This window comes from Chanodichthys erythropterus, chromosome 14, assembly GCF_024489055.1.
Source record: "Chanodichthys erythropterus isolate Z2021 chromosome 14, ASM2448905v1, whole genome shotgun sequence".
NCBI classification, from domain to species: Eukaryota; Metazoa; Chordata; class Actinopteri; order Cypriniformes; family Xenocyprididae; genus Chanodichthys; species Chanodichthys erythropterus.
Window position 1 is genome coordinate 24,379,798 of NC_090234.1, and position 24,788 is coordinate 24,404,585.

The following is a 24,788-nucleotide window of genomic DNA, read 5'->3' on the forward strand; positions in this document are numbered from 1 at the left end:
ATCACCTTCAATGACCCCATTATGGTTACTTACAGAGTTGCTTCATAGCTGAATTGAACTCATTTCATATTTGATGATCTTTACACAGTTATTGAACGGAACTGAATCTACACTAAACTGGCCTTATCTGAGTAATATTTTCTTTTTAGAGCTGCATTACAGCAGAATTGAACTCTGTTTGCATCAGTGAATCGTTATTTTCCTGTTTACCCCTGTAAAGAGGCTTTGAAATGATCTGTATTGTATCAAGCGCTTTGTAAATAAAGGTGACTTGACTTGACTAGCGACACAGAAAGAGTTTAAACTCTTGGCAGCCATCCCTCTTTCTTATTCTCTTTCCATCTCTGTATTTCCTCCCATACTGTTTTTCGATCCTGAGCTTGGGGGTAAATCCTGCTTAGCATTGCCATTCAGTCCTGCATATGAAATCCATTTCTTGGCTCTCCAATCTCTTAAAAGGGTAAATCTGTTCTAGAAATCGCTTAAGTATTGCTTTTTCTCCTCTTATTCATATAACTGCTGTCAGTGAAACTACACCTTTAGTTCAGGGACGTCACTACACCCTTTTTAAGAGGCATGAGCCCCAGTAAATTATTACTGATAAATCCTTATCTGACAATGGAGATTGCCATAGATTGACTTGAGAATCATTTCCCCTGATAATATTTCAGCAATCACGTCATGTGTGTTTTCTATCAGATGCTTAGTGATGCCAGAATCACTCTTTTGATCTAATCGGCCCAAAGGCTTGGCAAAAAGGTCTATAAGTTTTCTCAATTCAGTTTGATTCATTCAAATAGTTTACTTATGTAGTGAATTGTTTGCAGTGGTTTCTCACACCAAAATAGTGATTTGTGTAATTAATAAAATTAGAGCGCTGTAAGAGTGAGTGTTGTACCTTTTTTTTTTTAGTTCATATGCATTTTGATTTTTTTGGGTTGCACCATTTGTTCACACCAAAATAGTAAAAGGATATTTTATAAGAAAGAAAAAAAAGAGCGCTGGATAAGCTTCTATCTTTTATCATTTGCCAGTGATGAAGCAGCTCTTTATTGCTCATGCAGATTAACAACTCTGTACTGCAGGTAAAGAGAATTTATATCCATATATACAAAATCATATAAATAAAAAGAGTTTCAAAATATGGGGACGCTTTTTTGAAAGGCTAAACACCCGTTTCACTCTAATTACTCTGATATTAAAATTAAAATCAAGGCCTGTAAAACATTTATTTGTGTAAACTCTGTAAACCACAAATGAAAAATTGTTTTTTAAAAATGTATTCTGTTTGTATCTGTTCTTTATTTTTGTGTTGCTTTCATAAATACTGGATATATTTTGTTGCATAAAAATATAAATGTCAAAATAATAAAAAGAGGAGGACTTCTGATCTTAATTACATCATTCTCTTTCAACTGAGGACTGTACAGTATCCCCTCCATAAGAAGTCAGTTATAGAACAATACTGCCATCTTTTGGAAATCTGTCTGAATCACCTCTAATGGATTTGGGTTACAAAATAGCTGTTACAGTTAAGTTAAGTTAAGTTAAGTTAAGTTAAGTTAAGTTAAGAATAAGAAAAAAAAAAAAAAAAAGAAAAAAACTGACTAAGAGCTCTCTCATTTTTTATTGGTAACTGACTGTCAAATATGATGAAAAAGGTTTTCCTTTATGTGCATTGTGTGATTAATTAAACCATAAACTGGCATTTGGAATTCAGCCTCAAGATGATTTTTCCCCCAGCACATTTGCATGCTTGAAACATATTGAGTAGACACAGAGAAACAGCATAGAGACAGTTGTGAAAAACTGTTAAAACAGTTCATGTTTGCTTGTCAAACTAAAGAAGATATATGGTTCAGTGTGAAGGTACTTTTCTTGATAATACAAACCAAGAACAAAATGGAAAATACATACTCATGAACTTAACATAATAAAGCCAGCGTTTCTTAAAAATAACTGAGTTGAAACTGTACAACTGTACAAAATAATTGGATGTTTTTCACGCTATCCTTAATTCTGGTTTAAGATCTTTTTAAACCCTGGGTTAAAAAGATTTTTTAGCCCTTGGTGAAGTAACAGTGAGTTTTTTCCACCTTTAACCCGGATTATGAAAGCTGTGGTCCAGAACAGAGCTAGATTAACCTTGAATTGCAGTACCAAAGGAATGACAGTATTACAGTGAGTTGTTTAGCAACAGACAACCAATCAAAACCTGAGTACTTACCTCATTAAATATTCATGTGAGTTGCAGAGAATAGTTGTAGAAACATTCAGTTATCTTAGTTGTTGTTTGGATTCAGCATCTAAGGGGAAAAATGACGACAAACTGTGTTATGATGAAGTGACAGGACTAGCCACAAATAATTACTAGCCCATAATATAGCATAGTGGCTCGCAATCATGGTCCTGGAGTACACCAACAGATTATGCATTTTGGATGTGTCCATTATTAACTCATCAGCTCCTAGAGATCCATCTGAAATGGGTCTGTCAGTTAAGGCAAGGCAAGGCAAGGCAATTTTATTTGTATAGGACATTTCATACACAATGGTAATTCAAAGTGCTTTACATAAAAAAGAATAATAAAAATAGAACATAAGGAATAGAAATAACAGTAAAAACAAAGAATTTTGCTATCTGGATGGAAGAGCTAGGAAGTCTCAGGGAGTTTGTTGTTGTTGTTGTTGTTGTTGTTGTTGTTGTCGTCCATCAGAGTTGGATCTAAACAGATCCATTCATCAGAGCAGATCAGAATGGATCTTCCTCATCCAACAGGACTGCTACCTGTTAAGGCACTTCAAACTGATAAACATAGTTTCAATCTCCCCTTTTGCCAAGACACCTCAAACTGCACCACACAGCCCTAATCCCCCTTCCGGAGATATCTTACCTATGGAACGCAGTTCAAATTTCCCCTTTGGAAATGTCCCCCTTTGGCAAGTGTCCTGACTGTAATCCAGAGATATCTTAACCATGCACTACAGCTTAAATTTCCCCATGGTTTGTCAAATTTACCAAATTTTAACCTAATCAATTTTTTCCTAATTCTCCACAAAAAGGGAAACACAAAAATGTGGTATGGTAGGATTACACCAGAACTAGGGTTGGGAAACACTAGTATAGCAGCAGTGAAATGTGGAGCAAGAAATTCAGTCTGACGGTGGAGATGTCATATAAACGAATTAGAATAGCCTGGTTTATGCAAACTTCACTACTCTAGCTTCAGTTGAAAATAGATTTATGGACATCATTTATTATCAAACAATTAAAAATAATTTTATAGAAGCACATTTCCACCACACACAAAAAAAACATGATTTGGTAAATCATAATTATGATATAAAACATCATAATTATGACCTAAAAAGTAGACACAAGGGATTTTTTTTATTTATTATTAGCTTATTAGATGAAAAGACAATTATGACATAAAGAATGAATTATTTGATAAAAAGGTCAAGAGTAAAGACATTTTATGTCATAATTATGCCTGTTTATGGCATTATTCAAACTTTTTGTGTCATAATTATTAATTTTATGTAATAAATATGATCTTAAAAGGCAGAATTGGGCTTCCATTTGTTTACCTAATCAGTGTGCATCATTTATAAACAATCAGTAACTTCACAAAACTGTCATAAACAAATAAGTATCCTAGTAGTAACTTACTGTACTACTATTATGCTTGATTCTGTGTGTGTAACCCATAGACTGTAAAAGGTCTAACCATCGGGCAAGACGTGTACGCAGTTAATTTAATAATGCGCAATAAAACATGTCATGCAACCTGTATTGTAATATATTTTGCCATAAATTCCCAGAGCTATAAATAGACGTTTCTGTGTCTGAACTCCACAGGTTACCTGAGGACACCGAGCAGTATGTGGCAGACAGTTTTCAGAGTAGCAACAACGAAAATGTATTGTCAGTACATTATGGTTAACCTTTGGGGTGTAAAAACGACTACCTCACATCCTCCTTGAAAGCTTGCCACTGAGGTCGATCACAATGGCACGTTAAATTCAACATTATCAATGGCGTTTTCGTGAATCATAAATCCTGCTCGAGCCAAGGATCTGTTCTTAATATTCATGAGCCAGTCCCCCTCGCCATTGGAAACGTCATGACCTAATTAATATTCACGAACCGAGCTTAGTCATTGGAACATTTCGGAGCGACGTCAGCAGAACGTGATTAACATTCAAAAGCTAAGCTCTGCGTCAAGTGTAGCGTGACAAACGTACCGCTTGAGGGTGCTGTGAGATACAGACAGGGCTAACGCTGTCACTGTGCGACCCCGTCTGAGAGGAGGAGGAGGAGGGTCTTAAGCGAAAACAAGCAGAAAATCTGGCAGAGCAAGCAGCTAGCAATGGAGACATACGAGTGAATGGTAAAAGGGGTGAATCGTGCAGTCACGGGAGCATGTTGATATGGACAGAGCCCAGCATGCGCGAAGTCTCTGTTAGTAATCTTTCAAAATTGACGCAAAGGGGGTGGACGCAACCCAAGAGCGGAAACAAAGGCGCTTTGGTTTGAACAAGATACATCTGTAAAGAAGGGGGATAATTGGTGAGCAACAATTTCAGTTTTTAGAGGTTTCGTTTTAAAAAGAAAGCGCACTTCACATGCAGAGTGACGCTACAGTTGTGTTGTTCAGTAACGTTACTGAACTAATCGATATGACGTGTTGCACTTCTGCAACATTGTTCAAAACGCTTATGGGAATCCTGTTTATTATGCACGAAATGTCACTTGCCTTTTTAGTCTCCTACGTGTCTGATCACTGTCTCTATCAACTGCCCCATCAACTTAGATTGTGTATCGTATTTATGTTTCCCTAATTTACTGCAAAGTTTTTTTTTCTTCCAGCCGAGACAGTTCAGTGCTCATTCACATGGCCAGGCATGTCCCATGTGATGGCTGATGTGTTGAACTAAAGCTAAAATAAGCCTAGGCCTAGGACTATCAAGTCTGTTTTTTAGTAAAAGACCGTATTTATCTGTTATGCATATAATATAAATATTGATACTTATTGACAGTTCACTAAACGTGAATCATTTCATTTCAAAGCCTTCAATACACATCTGGTGGGGGGAAAAAACGACTAAACTAGTTTGGTTTTAGCTTTTCAGCTAGTCAGGCAGTTTTGGTTCAATTGTCTGAGATGCTTTATTTCAATCCAGAAATGTATCATTAAATTAACTATTAAATATGTAAAATAAAGGCTAATAATCCAGCAAGTGGCTGCAAATAACATTGTTACAACTGTTAGCATTCCCATTCATCATATTGATTGTGTTTTTCATTCTGTTACTCTTATCACTACCACATTTAAAGGGTTAGTTCACTCAAAAATGAAAATTTTGTCATTAATTACTCACCCTCATGTCCTTCCAAACACATTTAGTTTTCGTTCAACACAAATGATGATCTGTTTGATGAAAAATGAGAGCTTTCTACATAGACAATTACATAACTACCAGTTTGAGGCTTCAAAAAGTTCATAATGAGATTGTAAAACTAATCCACATGAATTGAGCAGTTTAGTCCACATTTTCTGAAGAGATTCGATCGCTTTATATAATGAACATATTTAATTTGGGCTTGAAGCGTCAAAGTATCAGTTGCATGGCTGTCTATGGAGGGACAGAAAGCTCTCAGATTTCATCAAAAAAATCTTCATTTGTGTTTCAAAGATGAACGAAGGTCTTACAGGTTTGGAATTAATAACAGAATTAACGATGGTAATTAATGACAGAATTTTTATTTCAGGGTGAACTAACCTTTTAATGAAAAAGATTGTATCACTGAGGTAAAAATGATCAAGAAGACAGTGAACTGGTGGTCTCATTTATTCATATGTCAAGAATAAAAGTAAATGACTGGAACAGATGTACAGATGACCTCTGCTTTGGTAAGGTGTGCAGTACTTACTTGGAGAAAAATGCTGACCATGTGTTTTCAGTTCACCTTTGACCTCAAGCTCAGATGCATCTACAAAATATAAGAATTTACTTAAATTCAATGCAGTGCATTAAATACAATGGATTCAGACTAGTCACTTTGGATAAAGGTCTCTCTTGAATGCATACAATTATTTTAATTTTATGATTGATAGAAAGAGGTGGAATTTAGAGGAATATGCATAACTTTGTTTATATTGTCGCCAAATGTAAAGTATATTAATGCCCAGTTTCTAATTTGCTAAATATGACAATAAAGCATGAGGATATAAGGTTATAAACAAAAGCATCATGATTTTTTTTTAAAGTATTATAGTGTGTATTGTGAAAAGCGCTATACAAATAAAAATTAGTTTTATTTAGCACTCAAGATTTAGCATTTCAGATGCTTTTCATTATTAAAGAAGTCACTCATCTGTCTGCTAATTAAAGAGGTAGCGCTTTTTTATGCAAGTGTGATAAAGAGAACAGATGTGCATACTTGAGTCCTCATTTTTATGTTAATTTTCCATCGCTCACACTTTTAGTTTTTGACTCATTTTGTTGAATTATTGTGTTTCAGGTCCCTCAGTATGAGTCGAGGATGGAGAAAGAAAGCCAGTGAAGATGATGGGTGGGGAGGACTGGTAAGAGTCTGTTCTTAATGAAATGTTTATTATTGATATCAAAAGGGTAAGCAGCTGTTTTTTTACTCCGTTGTTTTTCCTGGCTGCCACTGTAAACACTGTAAAGTATAATTTTAACTGTTATTTTAACTTGTCCTTTGATTTCCTTATAACCATCGACTGCCTTTCTACCTGCCGAACGTTCCCCCTCATGTGAGCGCTGGTGTGTGTGTGTGTGTGTGTGTTTCTGGTGGAGTCGAGACAGGATTTCATTTGTATTACACCAGTGAGTAATCTCAATTTTCCTCACTGGTGACCACCACCTCTGCTCTGCCGCCACAGTCCGAGCCCGGCGAGAGATTTTCTAGGCTCCAGCGGCGTGATGTTCCTCAGGCATTAGCAGAACCGTCTGTCAGGCATTAGCTTCTGTCTTCACTGCTAACATTACAATCACAAATGTCCCAATAATATGGAAACCATAGTGTTTTGCCACCAAATCTGAGACCCAAAAGGGTGTAATTTGTTGAGTTTGGTTAGTGATTTAGAAATTTGCAGTCGTAATAGCAGACCCGGGTTCTCATGTTTGCTTGTGAAAGTGAATCTTACCAGTGCATGTACAGTATGACAATTATGTTCTTGCTGGATTTTTAAGTTTAATTAAACACAGAACAGTCGTTGCCTTCATGCCTTGCGTGTTTTCATATTTCAGGTTATATTAATTAGGTACAGGGGAATTTCCTGTCAGTGCAGGTGGAGCGAGTGAGTATTGTGGAGTATTTTTGTGTGTGTGTGAGTCTGTTTATTGGTTCAGGCTCAACTCCTGAATCCCAGCGTTCCATCCGTTGCCATGGAGACAGAGAGTCGCCGTGCCAGCAGGGCAGACTTGCACCTCCAGTCTCATTGAATGTCTGAGGCGTAATGAAACGCTTGTCAGCCAGACGCTGCACGTTTTTCTTTGTGTGTGTGTCTATATTGCAGTATGTTCATTTTTCCAGGGGTTAGAACGTTTTTTAACTGTTTAAATGTGTGTGGTCAGTGAGTGCTCTCTGTTTGCCTTATTACTTGATCTTGTAAATGGGATTTTTTATTATTATTTTTTTTAAATCAAATTAAGATTACATTTGTGTTTGTTGAATTCTTATCAGGGCGGTTACATGGCTGCAAAAATCTCTAAGCTTGAGGAGCAGTTTCAGAAGGATGCCCCGAGAGAGAAGCAGAAAGATGGAACATCCTCCTGTATCTTCAGCGGTGTGGCCATCTACGTCAATGGATATACAGGTCAGACTTCTTCTACAAGTGATAACAAATGTCAAAATGAAAACAAACTTTTTTTATTATTGCTATTTCTTTTAATTTTATTATTATATATTTTTTTAATCATTATTAATTATAGTATGCTAATAATTAATAACAGTATTTTATTTATACTCTCCATTTATTTAGAGCTGCTTTACAGCAGAATTGAATTCTGTTCGCATCATTAATCATTATTTTCCTGTTTATCACCTAAAGCTGCTTTGAAACAATATTTATAAAGCAGTTGTTCTCAACTGGTTTGGCTATGGGACCCACATTTTCCCATGGTTATTAAGAAAAAGAAATATATATATAAATTTATACTACCGCTCAAAAGTTTGGGATCGGTAAGATTTTTAATGTTTTTAAAAGAAGTTTTGTCTGCTCACCAAGGGTGCATTTAATTTATTAAAAATACAGTAAAAACAGTAATATTGTGAAATATTATTACAATTTAAAAAGACTTTTTATTATTTGAAAATATTTTTAAATGTGATTTATTCTTGGGATGGCAAAGCTGAATTTTCAGCATCATTACTCCAGTCTTCAGTGTCACATGATCCTTCAGAAATCATTCTAATATGTCAATCTGCTGCTCAAGAAACACTTCTTGTTTACAATTGTACAAAATATTTGTGTACAATATTTTTTTTCAGGATTCTTTGATGAATAGAAAGTTCAAAAGAACAGTGTTTATCTGAAATCTAATCTTTTGTAACATTACAAAATGTCTTTACTGTCACTTTTGATTGATTTAATGCATCCTTGCTGAATAAAAGTATTAATTTCTTTAATTTCTTTTAAAAAAAATAAAAATAAAAATTCTTACTGACCCCAAACTTTTGAACGGTAGTGTATAATGCTACAGAAGCTTTGTATTTCAGATAAATGCTGTTCTTTTGAACTTTCTATTCATCAAGGAATCCTGAAAAAAAAGTACACAACTGTTTTCAACATTGATGATAATAACAAATGTTTCTTGAGGAACTAATCAGCATATTAGAATGATTTCTGAAGGATCATGTGACACTGAAGACGGGAGTAATGATGCTGAAAATTCAGCTTTGCCATCACGAGAATAAATTACTTTGTAAAAAATATATTCAAATAGAAAACAGTTATTTTAAATTGTAAAAAATGTTCACAATATTACTGTTTTTACTGTATTTTTAATTAAATAAATTAAGCCTTAACTGGTATAAAGCACTATATAAATAAAGTGGAATGGTTTCTGGAAAACATTGCAGGCTAGACTCAAACCTGTGTTTCCCAATTGAGCACCATAGCTGAACATGTCAGGAGGATGCGTGCTGTGCCACTGCTCTGGCGTTTTGAGAGTCTTTTATTGTGTTTTTTTTTTTCATGTGCAGTTCCCAGTGCGGATGAGCTGCGCAGGCTGATGATGCTGCATGGCGGGCAGTTCCATCTCTATTACACTCACTCCAAAACCACACATATCATTGCCACCAACCTGCCCAACAACAAAATACAAGCACTGAGAGGAGAGAAAGTAGTGCGACCAGAGTGGATCACAGACAGGTGTTACTTTTTTTTGTGCATTTTGCAAGATATAGAAACACAATATTATACAAATACTAATATTTTTGTGTTTTGTGCAGTATAAAGGCAGGCCGTCAGCTTTCATACATCCAGTATCAGCTCTATACCAAGCAGAAATGCTTGAGCTTTGCTGGTGTTTGTGCACAAGGAGGGCAGGATCCGTTATTCAGCCATGGACCACCCAAACCCAGTCCAAGCCACCCCAAGTCAGACAGTATCAAGCCCAGTCACACTCAAACCCTCTCTAAAGAAGTTCTCAAATCCACTCAAGCTAACCACACGGCTAACTTCACCAATCACCAGTTGGACGTCAGACTGTGAGTATGCTTTATCCCAAGGATGCCCTGGCACATGTCAAATGCTGCACTTAGTTAAAAGAAAAAAAAGATTCTGTTGCCTTAAGATCCAAGATCTAGTATGCAACACAACAAATTCATTTTTTGATTATTCATATTATTAGTGTTTGGATATTGGATATTTAATTTCATGTCTTTATTCACCTAATATTTACATTTACCTTTGTCATGTAACACTCATTTAAAGGTGCTAAAGAGGATGTTTTGTTTTATACATTTTTGCAATATTACTTGAAACTGTCATTACTAAATGATAAAAGACTATTTATTAGGTGCACTGAAAGGAATTATATTAATATACATCATCTGTGCACAAGGTAGGGCCTCATAAACGAGCCCTCTGGCTTGTCAATCACTGCATGACGTTCCTTGTGAGAGATGAGCGTGGCTGCGCGCTCCAGTAACTTTCCACACTCTACAGGCGCCGCATGCAATGTTTTTGTCCGGAGACAGGAGTAACAACTGCAGATTATGAATTACCTGCGGTGAGTCCGACACAATGAATCCACTGACATGACACACCGAATGCCGGTGGTAAACACTCGTGTTCCAATACTCGTGCACGACTTTTGGGAGGCGTTCCCTCGAAAGGAAGGGGGGTTGTTCTTACGCATGCGCTCATTTCAAAAACTCAGTAACAGTCTTTGGTTTCTCCGTTGACGAAAAGATCCTCTTTAGCACCTTTAAAGTCTTGAGATGTATAAATACTGAAATGTAATAACAATGTTAAATGTAATCTTTTGGTAATCTAAAAAATTAGTCTCAGGTTTTCACACTGTACATTATGTTAATGTTTTGAACCCTAAATTCACTTCACTAACCCTTTAAAACAATTGCTTTTATATATTTTAGTGTTTTTTTTTTTACAAAATAGTATAGTATAGAATTTTAATTACACCCCTCATAAAAAGAAACACATTTGGTTAATTATTTAATATTTAACAATTATTATCTTGTCCTCTCTCCTTTTGTCTGTCAGAAATGGTTCATATAGCATCATCTCTGAGGAGGATTTTGAGAGGCCTAGGGTTAATGGGATTCATGATGGAGATGATGATGTCAACGCCTGTGCCCTTTTGCCAAGAGGCTCACAAGACACTTTGTTAACTAATGGCTATGTACACCCTGTGAATGGTGCCTTAAAGCCTCAGGACTCAGTTTCTTTTGCAGAACATCGCCCTCATGTTGTTGATACAGGGTCCCATCAGTCCCACTTCCCACAGGCTGGATGCAGGGATAGGGAGGAGCCCAGCTGCTCTTCTGCTGGATCAAAAGCAAATTCCCATCAGTCATCCTTAATATCCACAGCCAGCCCTGCAAAGAAGCCTGATCCTCACAATATGCAAAAGGACCTCCATCCAGAACCAACATCTAATCCAGGAACTTCAGCTGCCACTCAGAAGAGTAATCTTCAAGATCAGACAAGAGTTCGACTAAATGGGAGTTATCACATGACCCCTAACTCCTCAATCCTTGCAAACTCTAGTAATCAGGCAGGAAGTTCAACTGCGCAGGGAGCAGATGCTGGAATAATATCCGAGTTCTTTTCACACTCAAGGCTGCATCATATTTCTACATGGCGGAATGAGTTCTCTGAGTATGTGAACGCCCTGCAGAGCAGGCGGAGAGCAGCAGGAGGGGCTGTTTTCTCTGGAAAAGAGAAACTAAAGAAGATCAAAGCTAACTGCAGTTCAGGTAACTTGTCTTTTGTGGTTTGTGTTTGTCTGTTTTTTTATGTTGTTGAGCATGTGTTTTTGTAATGCAGATTTTTTGCAACAACAACAAAAAAAAGTTTCTGTATTTCTCCTTGGCCCAGGTTCTTTAATGGCTGCTCCTCAGGTGCGCCAGTCCTGTATTCTTCATGTGGATATGGACTGCTTCTTTGTATCCGTTGGGATCAGACACCGACCAGATCTCATAGGTATGTTTCAGTTAGTTAGAGGGAAGGAAGTGTTCGAGTTTCTTATTGAAGCTAGTTGACTTTGATAGCACCTGATAAACTGAGCTTTACTAATTGTCAATCTGTACTCCAGGGAAACCGGTTGCGGTGACAAGTAACCGTGGTCCAGGCCGCGTTCCACAGCGACCTGGTGCAAATCCTCAGCTTGAGTTTCAATACTACCAGAGGAAACAGAAACAGTACAGAAAAGGTAAACCCAGCTTTTATAAGAAAGATGTTGGTTAAATTTAGCTTGCAATCAGAATAAGTTTATTGTAGGGTTTTTTTTTTTTTTGGTTTTTTTTTTTGTTTTGTTTTTTTTTTTTGAAGTTTGAAGTTTGAAGTTTGCATTTAGGTGACCATTGTCCTTTCTGCTTTAGAGAAGACAGATGATGATCTTGAGATGACCCCATCCCCACAGTTTGATGAAGGTCCCAGTAATGGAGTGGATCTGGACCTGGCCGCCCTCTCTATGGCCGAGATTGCCTCTTGCAGTTATGAGGCCAGGTATTCATTATAAACCTGCCATGTTACTTTCTTTTGCAACACGAGTCCTCAATAATTTTGGTCCATTTTCCCGAAACAATTTTTTTTTTTTTAATGTGTATGTCTGCTATCCATTTTGAAAACTTAGGAGTAAATTAGCACATAGATTATGGATAAATTTATCATTTAAATCATCTTGAGGCCCGCTGATTGAGAACCACTGATATAGAAGGCTTCAAAGCGAATAGACTTAAAAGCCACAAAACTTGTGCCAACTTCATAATACAGTATGACTTTTAGCAGTACCTGTTACTTTGATGTTTTCCTCTCTTACAGGCAGGCTGGCGTGCGAAACGGCATGTTCTTTGGTCGGGCTAAGCAGCTCTGCCCTGATCTGCAGTCTGTCCCGTATGACTTCCAGGCATATAAAGAGGTGGCTCTGACTATGTATGAGACCCTGGCCAGGTAGCTGATATAATGTTTGTTAAAACTTTCTTTGGATTGCCATGTTATTCCTAAGGCCAATGGATGAAAGCAACAATTCTCTTGCTTCACGATTGCTTGTTTTATAGTTACACTCATAACATTGAGGCACTAAGTTGTGACGAGGCCCTGTTGGACGCTTCGGCTCTTCTGGTTGAGCTGGGAGTTACTCCTGATGATCTGGCACGAGCCATCCGTGAAGATATAAAGGAGAAGACTGGTTGCTCTGCCTCAGTTGGAATGGGTAAGAGACTTTATGAATGGAAAAAAATGTCAATTCTGCCATTGTTTACTCACCCTTATGTTGTTCAAAATCTATATGACTTTCTTTTTTCCGTGGAGCACAAAAGGAGAAATTTTGAAGAATGCTGGTTGCTCTTTTTCCATGCTGTTACAATGAATGGGAAATTTGATGTAAAAGTATCATAAAACTCATGAGCTATATTCCACATGTCTTCTAAAGCCATACAATAGCATTATGTTTTTTTTTTTAGTAAACTTAAGACATTTTTTTGTAGCTTGAGAGCTCCCATCCTCACTTACTTGCTTCATACTGAAAAGAGTGTCCAGGATATTCATTAAAATTCACCTTCCACAGAAGTAATACAGGTTTGGAACAACATGAGGGTCAGTAAATTTTCATTTTTAGGTGAACTATCTCTTTAATAAGTTTAATGACAATGCCTTATATTGTAATGCAGTTGCTGGTGCAGTTTTATCTCTGAAACCTTTTGTAACTTCCGTTATACTTGTCATCAGGTTCCAACATCCTTCTTGCTCGGATGGCGACCCGTAAGGCCAAACCAAATGGACAGTACTTCCTCCAGTCAGAGGAAGTAGATGATTTTATCAGGGATCAACCTGTCTCCAGTTTGCCTGGTGAGAACAGAGCAAGGGTCTGAAGGAGCGTCGTAAAAAAATAGTAAAAAATTTTAATGTTTTTGAAAGAAGTCTTTATGCTCACTAAGGCTGCATTTAATTTATAAAAAAATATTGTAATATTATGAAAAATAATCCTTTTTTTTTTTTTTTTTAAATGTAATTTATTCCTGTGATGGCAAAGCTGAATTTTCAGCATCATTATTAGTCTTCAGTGTCACATGATCCTTCAGAAATCCTTCTAATATGCTGATTTGCTGCTCAAAAAACATTTTTTTTTTTTTTTTTATTATTATTATTATCAGTGTTGAAAACAGTTGTGCTGCTTGAAACTGTGATACATATTCTTCTGGATTCCCAAACTTTTGAATGTCATTGTATTTAAATCTGAATACAGTGTTTTACAGTAGAATTTATTTCTGTGTTTGTGTGCATGTGGACCTGTGCTTCTGCGTGCTTGTGTGCAGGTGTGGGTCGCTCAATGAGCTCCAAGCTGACCTCCTTGGGAGTGAGTACCTGCGGTGACCTCCAGCAGTTGTCCATGTCTCGACTGCAAAGGGAGTTTGGGCCACGGACGGGACAGACGCTCTTTCGTTTTTGCAGGGGACTGGATGACAGGCCTGTTCGCAGTGAGAAGGAGAGAAAGTCTGTGTCTGCAGAGATGAACTACAACATTCGGTTCACACAGGTTTTGAAGTATACAAGTTACAACAATCATTGTGTATCGTCCTTAACCTGCCATTGTCCTCAATCTGTTGACCTACCTCATTAGTTTCCCATCACCTCTAATGTTCTGCTAGGTTGAAGAGGCGGAGTCTTTCCTCACTAACCTATCTATGGAGGTGCAGAAGAGGTTGGAGGGTGCGGGGCTTAGAGGTCGCCGGATTACGCTGAAAGTCATGATGCGGAAAGCAGGGGCTCCGATAGAGCCAGCCAAATATGGTGGTCATGGGATATGTGACAACTTTGCCAGGTGACTTGCACCAGGATAAATTTGCCACTTGTAGTTTTCTCAAATAAGAGTGATACTCTGACATCTAAAGTTGTCGTTAAACAGCAACAAATCTGTTCTTCTGTATTGTGACACACTTTAGTGACATGAAAAAAAAGGAAAAAAAAAAAATTGTAGGGCAGCTCATCGGTTGTTGATTGGATAGAGGTGGATCTGAATGCAAACTTGCAGTTGATTATAAGAAAGGGGCGGGTTTAAAGGCACAATATGTACGACGTCATATCCTCGTCACCCTCGTTTTCCAGGTTTACATCCATAGAAACCATGCAAACATGCTTTTGTGTTTAGACAGGTGGGCAACTGATTGGAGACTTTTATCGACAGAAAACTAATTGTTATATAGTTCAACACGGTTATGTCTTAATGTTCAAATCTCTCGTTTTCTTGGTTTACTGTGAGTAACGGGTTTGTACCATGCCTCATACAGAGACAACACTGTTTTGTCAATTGAAGTGTCTAACATAGCATAATCAGAAAGAGATTTATTTAGTAAGAGTATTACAGCATTTTCTCCATCATGCAATATTTTTAAATTTTGCCATTTAGCAAAACCAGTTTTTATTAATATGATATTATAATATTGATCTAGCTTACTGCATTGTGCAACAAGTGTCTCATAGCAGCCACCGAGCGAATGCACAGAGTAACATTATAACATTGCTTTCAACACACTCAAATGTATTTTAATATGATTGTTTTGACCAAGTAAAATGGCGCTGCATTAGTCCACAATTTTAATTTGTCAAATAAAGTGACTTGTATGAGTAGTAATTCAGCAATTGAAGCAATTTCGTTAGAATGAGATAAGATAATGTGAATTTAAGTGATCAAATGTTACTGTAACAAAGTTAAAGTCCAGGAAATGAGGAGGCGGACATTTAAACATAACTTTAATCGTAAAATAAACAACATAACTAAATGAGAGGCAGTGGCCGACTGCTGCATATAAGCATAATAAAAACAGTAACGTAAAATGTCCTGGGCTCTCTGCCCCGCCCTGCTTCATACCACAGTAAACTTCATAAAACTTTAATACATGAGCTCATCCATGAACATTATTTCTGCCTGAGATTGCTTTCCATTGGCTGTGGAGGTGAAGATGACAACTCCCTTGATTCCACGGTCATTCACAGCATTCTACGCCTTTGTTATTGTTTTGAATAAGCGACATTTAGTGGCAAAACTTACATACTGTGCCTTTAAGTGGACTAAATGATTAGAGTTTCAAGTTATGATGTTTTGATAAAGAATTATGAGATCAGAAAAAATATATGCATGGATGCATTTAGAAAATAGGGAGATTTTCCATTTCATTCTGACTTTAAAATTCTGGCTGATATGGATATGTTGATGATAATTATTTTCATGCTGTGGGATATATTAAAATTCTCTTAAATTTTGTCTGAATAATAATAAAAAAACACTAAACTATCACTATCATTTCAAGCGCTGGAAGTGAATTTAGGTATTACAACATTATAGTGCAAAGTATAAATTTGTTCACAATATTTTATCTTTTGCTCAAGAAAAAAAAATTATTAGTGTTTTTTCAATGAATGTTAGAAGATGGAAAAGGTCATTTAAATGTAAAAATAGGGGAGATTAGAATGCACTATTAAATATCAAATATCAATCAATACTGATTTAATTAATTTGAGAAAACTCTAATATTGACTGATAACTGAACTCTGTTTTGATATATATATTTCAGAGTTTTTCATTACTGTCGCATTGCAGGTCTGTTTTACTAGCTCAGCCCACAGACGATGGACAGCTGATTGCGGCAGAGGCCATTAAGCTATTCCATGCCATGAAGTTGCATGTGAAGGACATGAGGGGAGTGGGGCTGCAGGTGCAGCAGTTGGAGGGACCACATGCAGACCCATCAGGACAAGGACCCTCTCGTGGTCGCTCGATCAAAGACCTGCTGCTGGCCAAACAGCCTGCACACAGCCCCAGGAAAGACCCTCTTGCACAAGGTCAGAGCAGTGTGATTAGAACAGGGTTCTTCAAATCCAGCCACTGTCCTGCAAAGTTAGGTTTGATCAGGGTTAAATCTTAACTGTAGCTGTATCTTGTTTTACTCACTCAGGTGTGTTTGATTGGGTTTTGAGCTAAACTCTGCAGGAAAGTGGCCCTCCAGGGCAGGATTTAAAAATCCCTGCTTTAGGATATGATGTATAGGATTTATGTTGATGTCTGACTCTTAACAAACATTCCTTGTTGCTTGTATTTTAGATGGTTTAACCAGTCCTTCCTCATCCAGAGCTTTATCCTCCAATCAGGAGAGAGTTACTCCACCATCATCACCACTCTCCACCATCTCAGATCCAATGCCTGGAACGAGTAAAGATTTTCACCATCCACGCACCCCCAACCATGTTAGGGCATCCCTAAATATCAGCATTGAGGTGCCATCTCCCTCTCAGGTTAGATTCTTGAATGCCCCTGTGTATCTTTTTTTTTTATTTCAAGATAAAACTGTGATTAACACACAAATTTCCTGTAGGTCCGAATATTAACAAATCTCTTCTGTCATTTTATAAAAGATAAGGATGAAGTCAAATTTCTTTATAGATTAATTTTAATTATTAAAATATATATTTAGTTTATATAATATAAAATATAATATAACATAATAATATAACATTTTATTCAAAGGTGCATCAAATTGATCAGAAGTGACCATAAAGATATTTATAATGTTTCAGAACATTTCTATTTGAAATGAATGCTGTTCTTTTGAACTTTCTGTTCATCAGAGAATCATGAAAATGTATCACAGTTTCCACAAAAATATTAAGCAGCACAACTTCCTTAACGTTGATGACCATAATAAATGTTGAGCAGCAAATCAGCATATTAGATTGATTTCTGAAGGATTATGTGACACTGAAGATGTCTAATATATTTATGATACTGAAAAATAATAAATATGATAATAAAATTAATAAAATGATAAATTACATTTATTAATACTCATTAATACATTAAAATACATCACAAAAGAAAGCGGTTATTTTAAATTGTAAAAATAATGAAATAAATGCAGCCTTAAAAAAAAGAAAAAATTCTTGCTGAACCCAAACTCTTGAATGGTGATTTTTTTTTTTTTTTTTTTTTTAAATGTAAGCCCCAGTTTCCCCTCTCGTTTCAGGTGGACCCATCTGTTTTAGAAGCTTTACCTGTAGACATAAGGAAACAGGTAGAGCAGTCCTGGAGACACAGAGAGGAGCAGCCAAGCACCTCATATCATCTCCCAAGCCCACCTCGAACCTCCTCTTCACCTCCAGCCCCATCGTTTGGCACGCTTGTACTGCAGCTCCCAGACCAGCCAGGTCAACCATGCACAACGGGCATTATACTAGAGCTCCCTGACTTCTCCCAGGTACATGCTGTTAACATGCCAACTACAAGAGGGAAACTTGGTGAAATGGTGTTACATTGACTATCAATCCTAAAACTGAACTTTTAACAGGTTGACCCAGATGTGTTTGCAGCACTTCCGAGAGAGCTTCAGGAAGAGCTGTGCTCTGCTTATAGAAACAAGGCAAACGCTCAAGCTCATGGCACCACTGGTGAGTTAAAATAAAATTGGGATGTGCAACAATCTAAACAACATCTCAGATGTAATTTCTCGATTATTATGAGCACTTATGCTAACTTTTTTCTATAAGATTTCATCTTTTATACTGTACATTAGAATGTGATGCCTAAATTTAGTTCTAGTGTGCTATAATTAACAGCGTAGTATAGCTGCATAATATTCTCTAATCTTTCTCTCCCGTTTCTGTAGTGGAACAAAAAAACACATTTCCTCAACTAAAGCAGCCTGCAGTGGGGAAATTAAAGCGCCGCTACAAAAAGAGAAATACTAGTCCTGCCAAAAAGGGTCCAAGTCCACTAAAAAAACTATTTCCTGGAAACAGCCCTGCCAAATCCAGCCCCTCCAAAATTCCTCCTCTGCCACTCAAACAACAGGGCCTCAAAGTAAGCCTGTAATCCAGTTACAATATTCTTCTTTTTATCTATAATATATATATATATTTTATATACTGTTGTTTATTGATGCTTTAGCCACTTGATATTAAATGTGTCTGTTCAAAGTTTTGGCAATTCTAGGGGGGCTGGAAAGGATTTATCTGAGATATTTTTCATTTGTAGACTGAAAATGTACAGTGCCCGTCCTCTCCGAGCACAGATGTCCCAAAGACGTTATCCAAATTAAATCCCCGCCCAGTCCCGACCCTAGCTGGAGCTTATGAATTCAGTGACATCAGAACTCTGCTTCGTGAATGGGTCACTACCATCTCAGGTATGGCAGAACAGCAAAACTTTTTTAAATGCTAGTATATATTTGCACTGTGCACTGGTTTAATTGTGTGGTGCTGCGTCTTCACAGAACCAATGGAAGAGGACATTCTACAGGTGGTGAAGTACTGCACAGAGCTCGTGGATGATAAAGACCTGGAGAAACTCGACCTTGTCATCAAATACATGAAGAGGTATTGTTCTGAATTCTCCTTCACTGATTCCTGAAATAAATACATCATAAATCTCACAAGTGGTAATGTACTGCCGTTCAAAAGTTTGGGGTCAGAAAGATTTTTTTTTTTTTTTTTTTAAAGAAATTAATATTTTTATTAAACAAGAATGCATTAAATTGATAAAAAGTGACAGTAAAGAATCCTGAAAAAAAAAAAACCTTCCACAAATATATTAAGCAGCACAACTTTTTTTCAACACTGATAAGAAATATTTCTTGAGCACTATATCAGCATATTAGAATGACGGATCATGTGACACTGAAGACTAGAGTAATGGCTGCTGAAAATTCAGCTTTGCCATCACAGATTACATACTAAAATAAACAAAAATAGAAGTTATTTTAAATTGTTATACTATTATTATTATTATTATTATTATATTATTTCCTAATACTGCTGTTTTTACTGTACTTTTGATTAAAGGGGTCATGAAATGAGAAATCAAATTTTCCTTGAACTTTTGGCATCATTAATACATCCTGTAAGTTCCTTAAAATGTCCTCATCATCAATAAAAAAATATAAGCATTTATATAATCAAGCTGTAAAAAAGCTTAATTTGGATCTGAGGTGGCATGTGACATCACAGGGGCACAATCATTTGCTTACGACTGCCTCTGGAGCAAGATAACAACGCCTACTTTTACATCATCGCATCGTTGTCCCCGCCCACTGGTGTTCAGCCTACGAGCAGCGAGTGGATTTAAAGTAGATATTTACGTGGCTGTGGAAAAACATCATCTTTGCATAAGCTGCCGAAGGATACCGATGTCAGAGAAAAATGGATTCGGTTTATTTTTAACAAACGTCCTAGTCACGTCAGTGCTGACTTGTGTGTTTGTACCATAGACTGTAAAAAAAAAATATGGACGTAGTGTCCGTGATGTCACCCATAGAGTTCTGAACAGCAGTTTTGACGCGAAAATGAGGCCGCTGCCATCTTAGCTGTGCGTCACTGCATGTCACTCCCGGATAACTGAAAATGGGCAAAGAGGCGGGAGGTGGTTTGAGCTGATGTGACTGGTTGCTGAATCCACGCCCGCCTAGCTCGACGTGACCATGTTAGCAAGCAAAGGAGCTATCTATCTATCTTAGATACGATCTAAAATATTAATGAAGATAAGTGTAATCATCAGAAAGTTCTGAAGGTTTACTGTCAATCTACGGTGTGTGTTTTTTTTTTTTTAAGATATAAATGCTCCAACACCAGTAGTGTTGGGTGTGCAAATAACAACATGGAACATCAAATGGGACTTCATACCTTTATAATGAAATAGAGATCGTGAGATGAATCCAATCTGTGGCACTTGGGTAAAATATGAGTGTCCATTGCAAAACAAAAAAACAGTACTTTTTGTCCATGAAATATTGATATATTCTCTGTCATCGTTCTTCAAGAAATAATGCAATCTGAGCAGCGTTTATGTTGTAAAACTGTATACGATCATATCTAACAAACAAATGAGCCTGTGTCCAAAATATATTTTTTCAAAGTAGTGCAGCAGTTTTAGTTATAACATCCTCCCGCCATTGTCATTGTAGTAAATCTCACAACTAAAACTTTCAGCCAATGCTACGATCCAACAACGTGTGTTCTGTTTATCTTCCGCATGCATGCACATCTACACAGACACACATCAGTCTTGAATATTATGCAGCAAGCCATATTTTATAATTGTATAAAATAATCGTGCACAAATGCAGCTGAGATGCCAAATTCAGCGGCTGGAATTAGCTGAGGTAAAGTGACGGCTCACAGACAGCAGCGGCATCTACCTGTCACTCAAGTGACCACGCCCTTAATTATGCAGAACTTTAAGGCTTAATATAATTTAAACTGAGTTAGAAAAAAATTCACCCCCCTCAGAGTTGTCATGAAAGGCAAAATTAGCAGTATAGACCAAAACCACAATTTGAACCAACTTGTAAACATGTTTTTTTCTGCTATAAACTTGGCCAATTTAACATGGTAGTCAATGAGAATCTGCTCTCTTTTGGAGCCTGTCACTAGCGGCCAGTCGATGAATCGCAGTTTAAGTTACTTCCGTATTGGCTTCAGGAGAGACTGGGGGAGGTTGCCGCTTGGTTTGTACCTTACATTTTACCAGCGACTGTTTTGAGTACATGTCACAATACGATACTGGCTTTGCCCTAAAGCTTTTGCTCAAAGATCAGGAATTAAAGGTCCCGTTTTTCGTGGTATTTTAAAGCTTTGATTGTGTTTATAGTGTGCAATATAACATGTGTTCATGTTTCGCGTGTAAAAAAACACAGTATTTTTCACATAATTTACTTATCTGTATACCGCTGTTTCCACTGTCATAAAAACGGGCTGATGACTTCCTTGTTCTATGAAGTCCCTCCTTCAGAAATATGTAACGAGTTCTGATTGCGCCAGAGGGTTCCTGTGTTGTGATTCGACAGCATCTTAGCGCTCCTTGCCCAGAAAGGTCACGCCTCTTACCATAACGTGGAGATGCACACGCTCAGTGTTATTGTAAACATGTCTTTAATTTTACCCTATCAATTTGAGCCAGAATCAGACCTGGTGATTGGATTGCGGGATGAAAATAACAGCGTTTCGACGACATGGCGACAAACACACTCTACAAACGCAACTCTTGTGTATTCCTGTGGGCGGAAGTTAGTCAAAAAACTGTTTTAGTGACATCATTAAAGAAGGAAGTAGAGGGATGTAGTCCAAACGGGCCGTTCGATGTAGGCGACTTCTGTTAAATAAAATATCTCGCTTGGCATTGGACTTTGAGCTTTAAAATTTTACAGATTTTATTTATACTCTAACAACAACATTACACACTAACTAAAGTTTGAAACATGGGATCACGAAGAACGGGACCTTTAACTGTTCTGGAACCAGTAAGGACCCCGCAAACTGTAACAAATTTCGTTTTTAAACCTTCAATGACAGTTAAATTCATAATGAATAATCCTAGTATTTTTACTTCTATGAACACTCTCTTTATAATGGCTGAAGCTGTCAGTTATGCATCGCAAGTTTATCTCACTACATAATAATTATTTTACTGTGTTTGCATTGTTATGGTGAAAGCATTTCGTGAGAGTGCAAAATTGCGTTGCAATGACAAGATCACTGCATTCACGCAATTAACAGACTGTCATCTGCTCAATGCTCATCACTGCAACCTTCCATGTGATGGGAATAGATCCAAATATATTGCAGTAATCAACACTTTTCATGATTCGTTAATTTAAAAAATTTAGTAAAAAGTATTTGAGAAAAGGCCAATCACAGCAGTGGATGTTTACACTAAAGTCTCACAGCAAACACGCCCCTTCAAACAGAGCGTTCAAATCAGATGGGCTAAAATCAGGGTAAAAAAATAGCCTTTTTTGGGGGGTAAATTAAGACATTTTTTTTTAATCTAAACATCATATTAACATTATAGGTGCACCTCAGGAAACATTATTTAGTTTATGACCCCTTTAAATAAATGCAGCCCTAATGAGCACAAGACACTTCTTTCAAAATTAAAAAATCTTACAAGACCAAAACTTTTGAACAGTAGTGTAGATCGATCACGTCTTTCTAATGATTTTAACTGTTCGTTTCAGACTTATGCAGCAGTCCTCAGAGTCAGTATGGAGCATGGCCTTTGACTTCATCCTTGACAATGTGCAGGTAGTGGTACAGCAAACCTATGGTAGCACTCTGAAGATCACATAGGAGAACCGTCCTAACCTCAGTCACTGTGACATCAGCCCAGTCCTGCCACCTCATCATGATGTGTGAGAGAGACAACAAAACCGCTTGAGTGTGCCGGTCGTAGCATTGCTGTCCTGTTGTGAAATCTCCCAATCGAGCTTCTCTGAGAACACAGAGGACATCTGAGGGTTACAAGATCAAGCCAATGATGATGAGGAACAGATGAGCATACCAGCTTCATTCAGCTGAACACTGAATATTTCTTTCATCATGATGTCAATTCTCTTGACTGATGTCTAGAGGATTTTTGGTAACACTTTTCAGCCAGGTTGTATTTGTTAACATTAGTTATTGCGTTAAGTATCATGAACTAAAAAGGAATAATTTTTAACAGAATTTATTAATCTTGGTTAATGTTAATTTATAAATATGCTATTTTGCTATTATTGCTTCTTAGTTCATAAATACATTAACTAATATTAACATAAATTAGTAACATTTTATAATATATAAATGTAGAAAGTAACATTTTACAGCACTTAATCTTGATTAAAGTATGGTTGATTTTTAGTTCATGATAACTATAGTGATAACTGATATTAATGTGTACAACCTGAGTATAAAATGTTACCAAAACTTTTTTGAATGTTTTAAATGCACTGACTGTCCTAAACTAAGCAAAGCAAGCTTCTTTGCTTTCTATTTGGAATTGTTTTTCTTTCTTGTCTTTATTGTCCGCATTTCATCCTCTTGTACCCCAGAACCGATGTTTATTTTGAATGTCTGGCCTCAGAAATATATGATAGACTTTGTAGCAAAGCAGAATGGAGTGGCATGTCATTTGCCTTTTATGGGTCAGACTGAGATGTTTAAAGTGGAAATAGAGAAACCGTATCTTCTATCAAAGTCTTTTGGCAGTTTAGCATGTGGATACTAACATTTTATGTAAAGCTAACATTTATGTTTTCCTAGATTTAAAAAAAACAAAATGCATATATATATATATATATATATATATTACTCCCGCTCATTGATTGTTTCTTGTATGTTTGTTCGTATGTTAAAGAGAGATGAATATTTATGAAAAAAAAAGATGAAAACATTGGCCAGGTTAATTTTACTAAATTGAGTTTCAACTGTCCTGTCATGCTTCTCAGTCTTGTTTTCTAAATATATGGATATGGTGCTGCAGGAAAGGAAGGGTTTTTCAATCAGATGGATGTGAACCACATAATAGGTCAAAGATGGATACTTCAGTCTACATTCCTAATGAAGCGTTGTCCTCTCAATCCCTTTTCATTGTAGGTTTGGCTTTATGTATGAACAGAATGTACTTGACTCTTCAAATGTTTTAAGTTTATACTTTCTTGGTTTTAAGAAGCTGCTCACGAGACGTACATCTGTTATTATCTCACATTACAGAGAGGAAGGCCTGAAAAATCCATATTTGGTCAAAAATCTGTCGTGACAGAATGACCTGTGCCTGAAGACCAGAAGCTGTGACGACATTTGTATGTTTTCTAAATTTTCAAATAAATTTGGATAATTGATACTGTCTTGTTTTTTTATTATTATTATTCTTGTGTATGTATTTATAATTTGTGGAACGAGCTAATATTAATGTCACTAACAATGATAATGTAACAACAAACATCTCAAACTAAACTAATAATATTCTAACAAAAGACATTTGTCATGGAAATCTGTGTATTTATGATTATTTAATAGCATTGAGAAACGTTTTAGCTTGTAGTGATACAATGGTGCAAAAGACAAGGCAGAATCCAAATAGAAGATGATTTATCAAATACAGCCAAAATAAATAATTCTAAACAAATTTAGAGATAATTAAAAAACGCTGATCTAAGATCAATTAAAAGGGTTAGAGCATATTTTACTTCCCATATATTTTATTTTACTATTTTGATTGCTATTACAGCTATTATAACGAAATTATATTATTATTATTATTATT

At 36.6% G+C, this 24,788-nt stretch overlaps 1 protein-coding gene across 1 annotated transcript; it reads left to right on the top strand.

Annotated features, from left to right (window-relative positions):
- Positions 1–4,357: 4,357 nt before the first annotated feature.
- rev1 (REV1 DNA directed polymerase) lies at positions 4,358–24,311 on the top strand. The gene is made up of 22 exons (XM_067408978.1): positions 4,358–4,572; positions 6,529–6,592; positions 7,717–7,849; positions 9,238–9,406; positions 9,487–9,744; positions 10,763–11,478; positions 11,600–11,704; positions 11,817–11,933; positions 12,103–12,229; positions 12,545–12,673; positions 12,781–12,935; positions 13,451–13,570; positions 14,038–14,258; positions 14,371–14,543; positions 16,320–16,561; positions 16,821–17,011; positions 17,740–17,970; positions 18,061–18,160; positions 18,379–18,572; positions 18,747–18,897; positions 18,985–19,087; positions 22,723–24,311. The coding sequence occupies exons 2-22, from the start codon at positions 6,539–6,541 to the stop codon at positions 22,832–22,834; spliced, it is 3,801 nt and encodes a 1,266-aa protein (XP_067265079.1). The 5' UTR covers positions 4,358–4,572; positions 6,529–6,538; the 3' UTR covers positions 22,835–24,311.
- The last annotated feature ends 477 nt before the right edge of the window (positions 24,312–24,788 follow it).

What these genes read in the sequence shown, in the direction of transcription:
- rev1 (XM_067408978.1), top strand. Translation starts at nt 6,539, where the DNA reads ATGAGTCGAGGATGGAGAAAGAAAGCCAGTGAAGATGATGGGTGGGGA. An exon ending in CCAGAGTGGATCACAGACAG is followed by an intron (nt 9,407 to 9,486) that starts GTGTTACTTTTT and finishes TGTTTTGTGCAG; the next exon opens with TATAAAGGCAGGCCGTCAGC. An exon ending in TCAAGCTCATGGCACCACTG is followed by an intron (nt 18,161 to 18,378) that starts GTGAGTTAAAAT and finishes CCGTTTCTGTAG; the next exon opens with TGGAACAAAAAAACACATTT.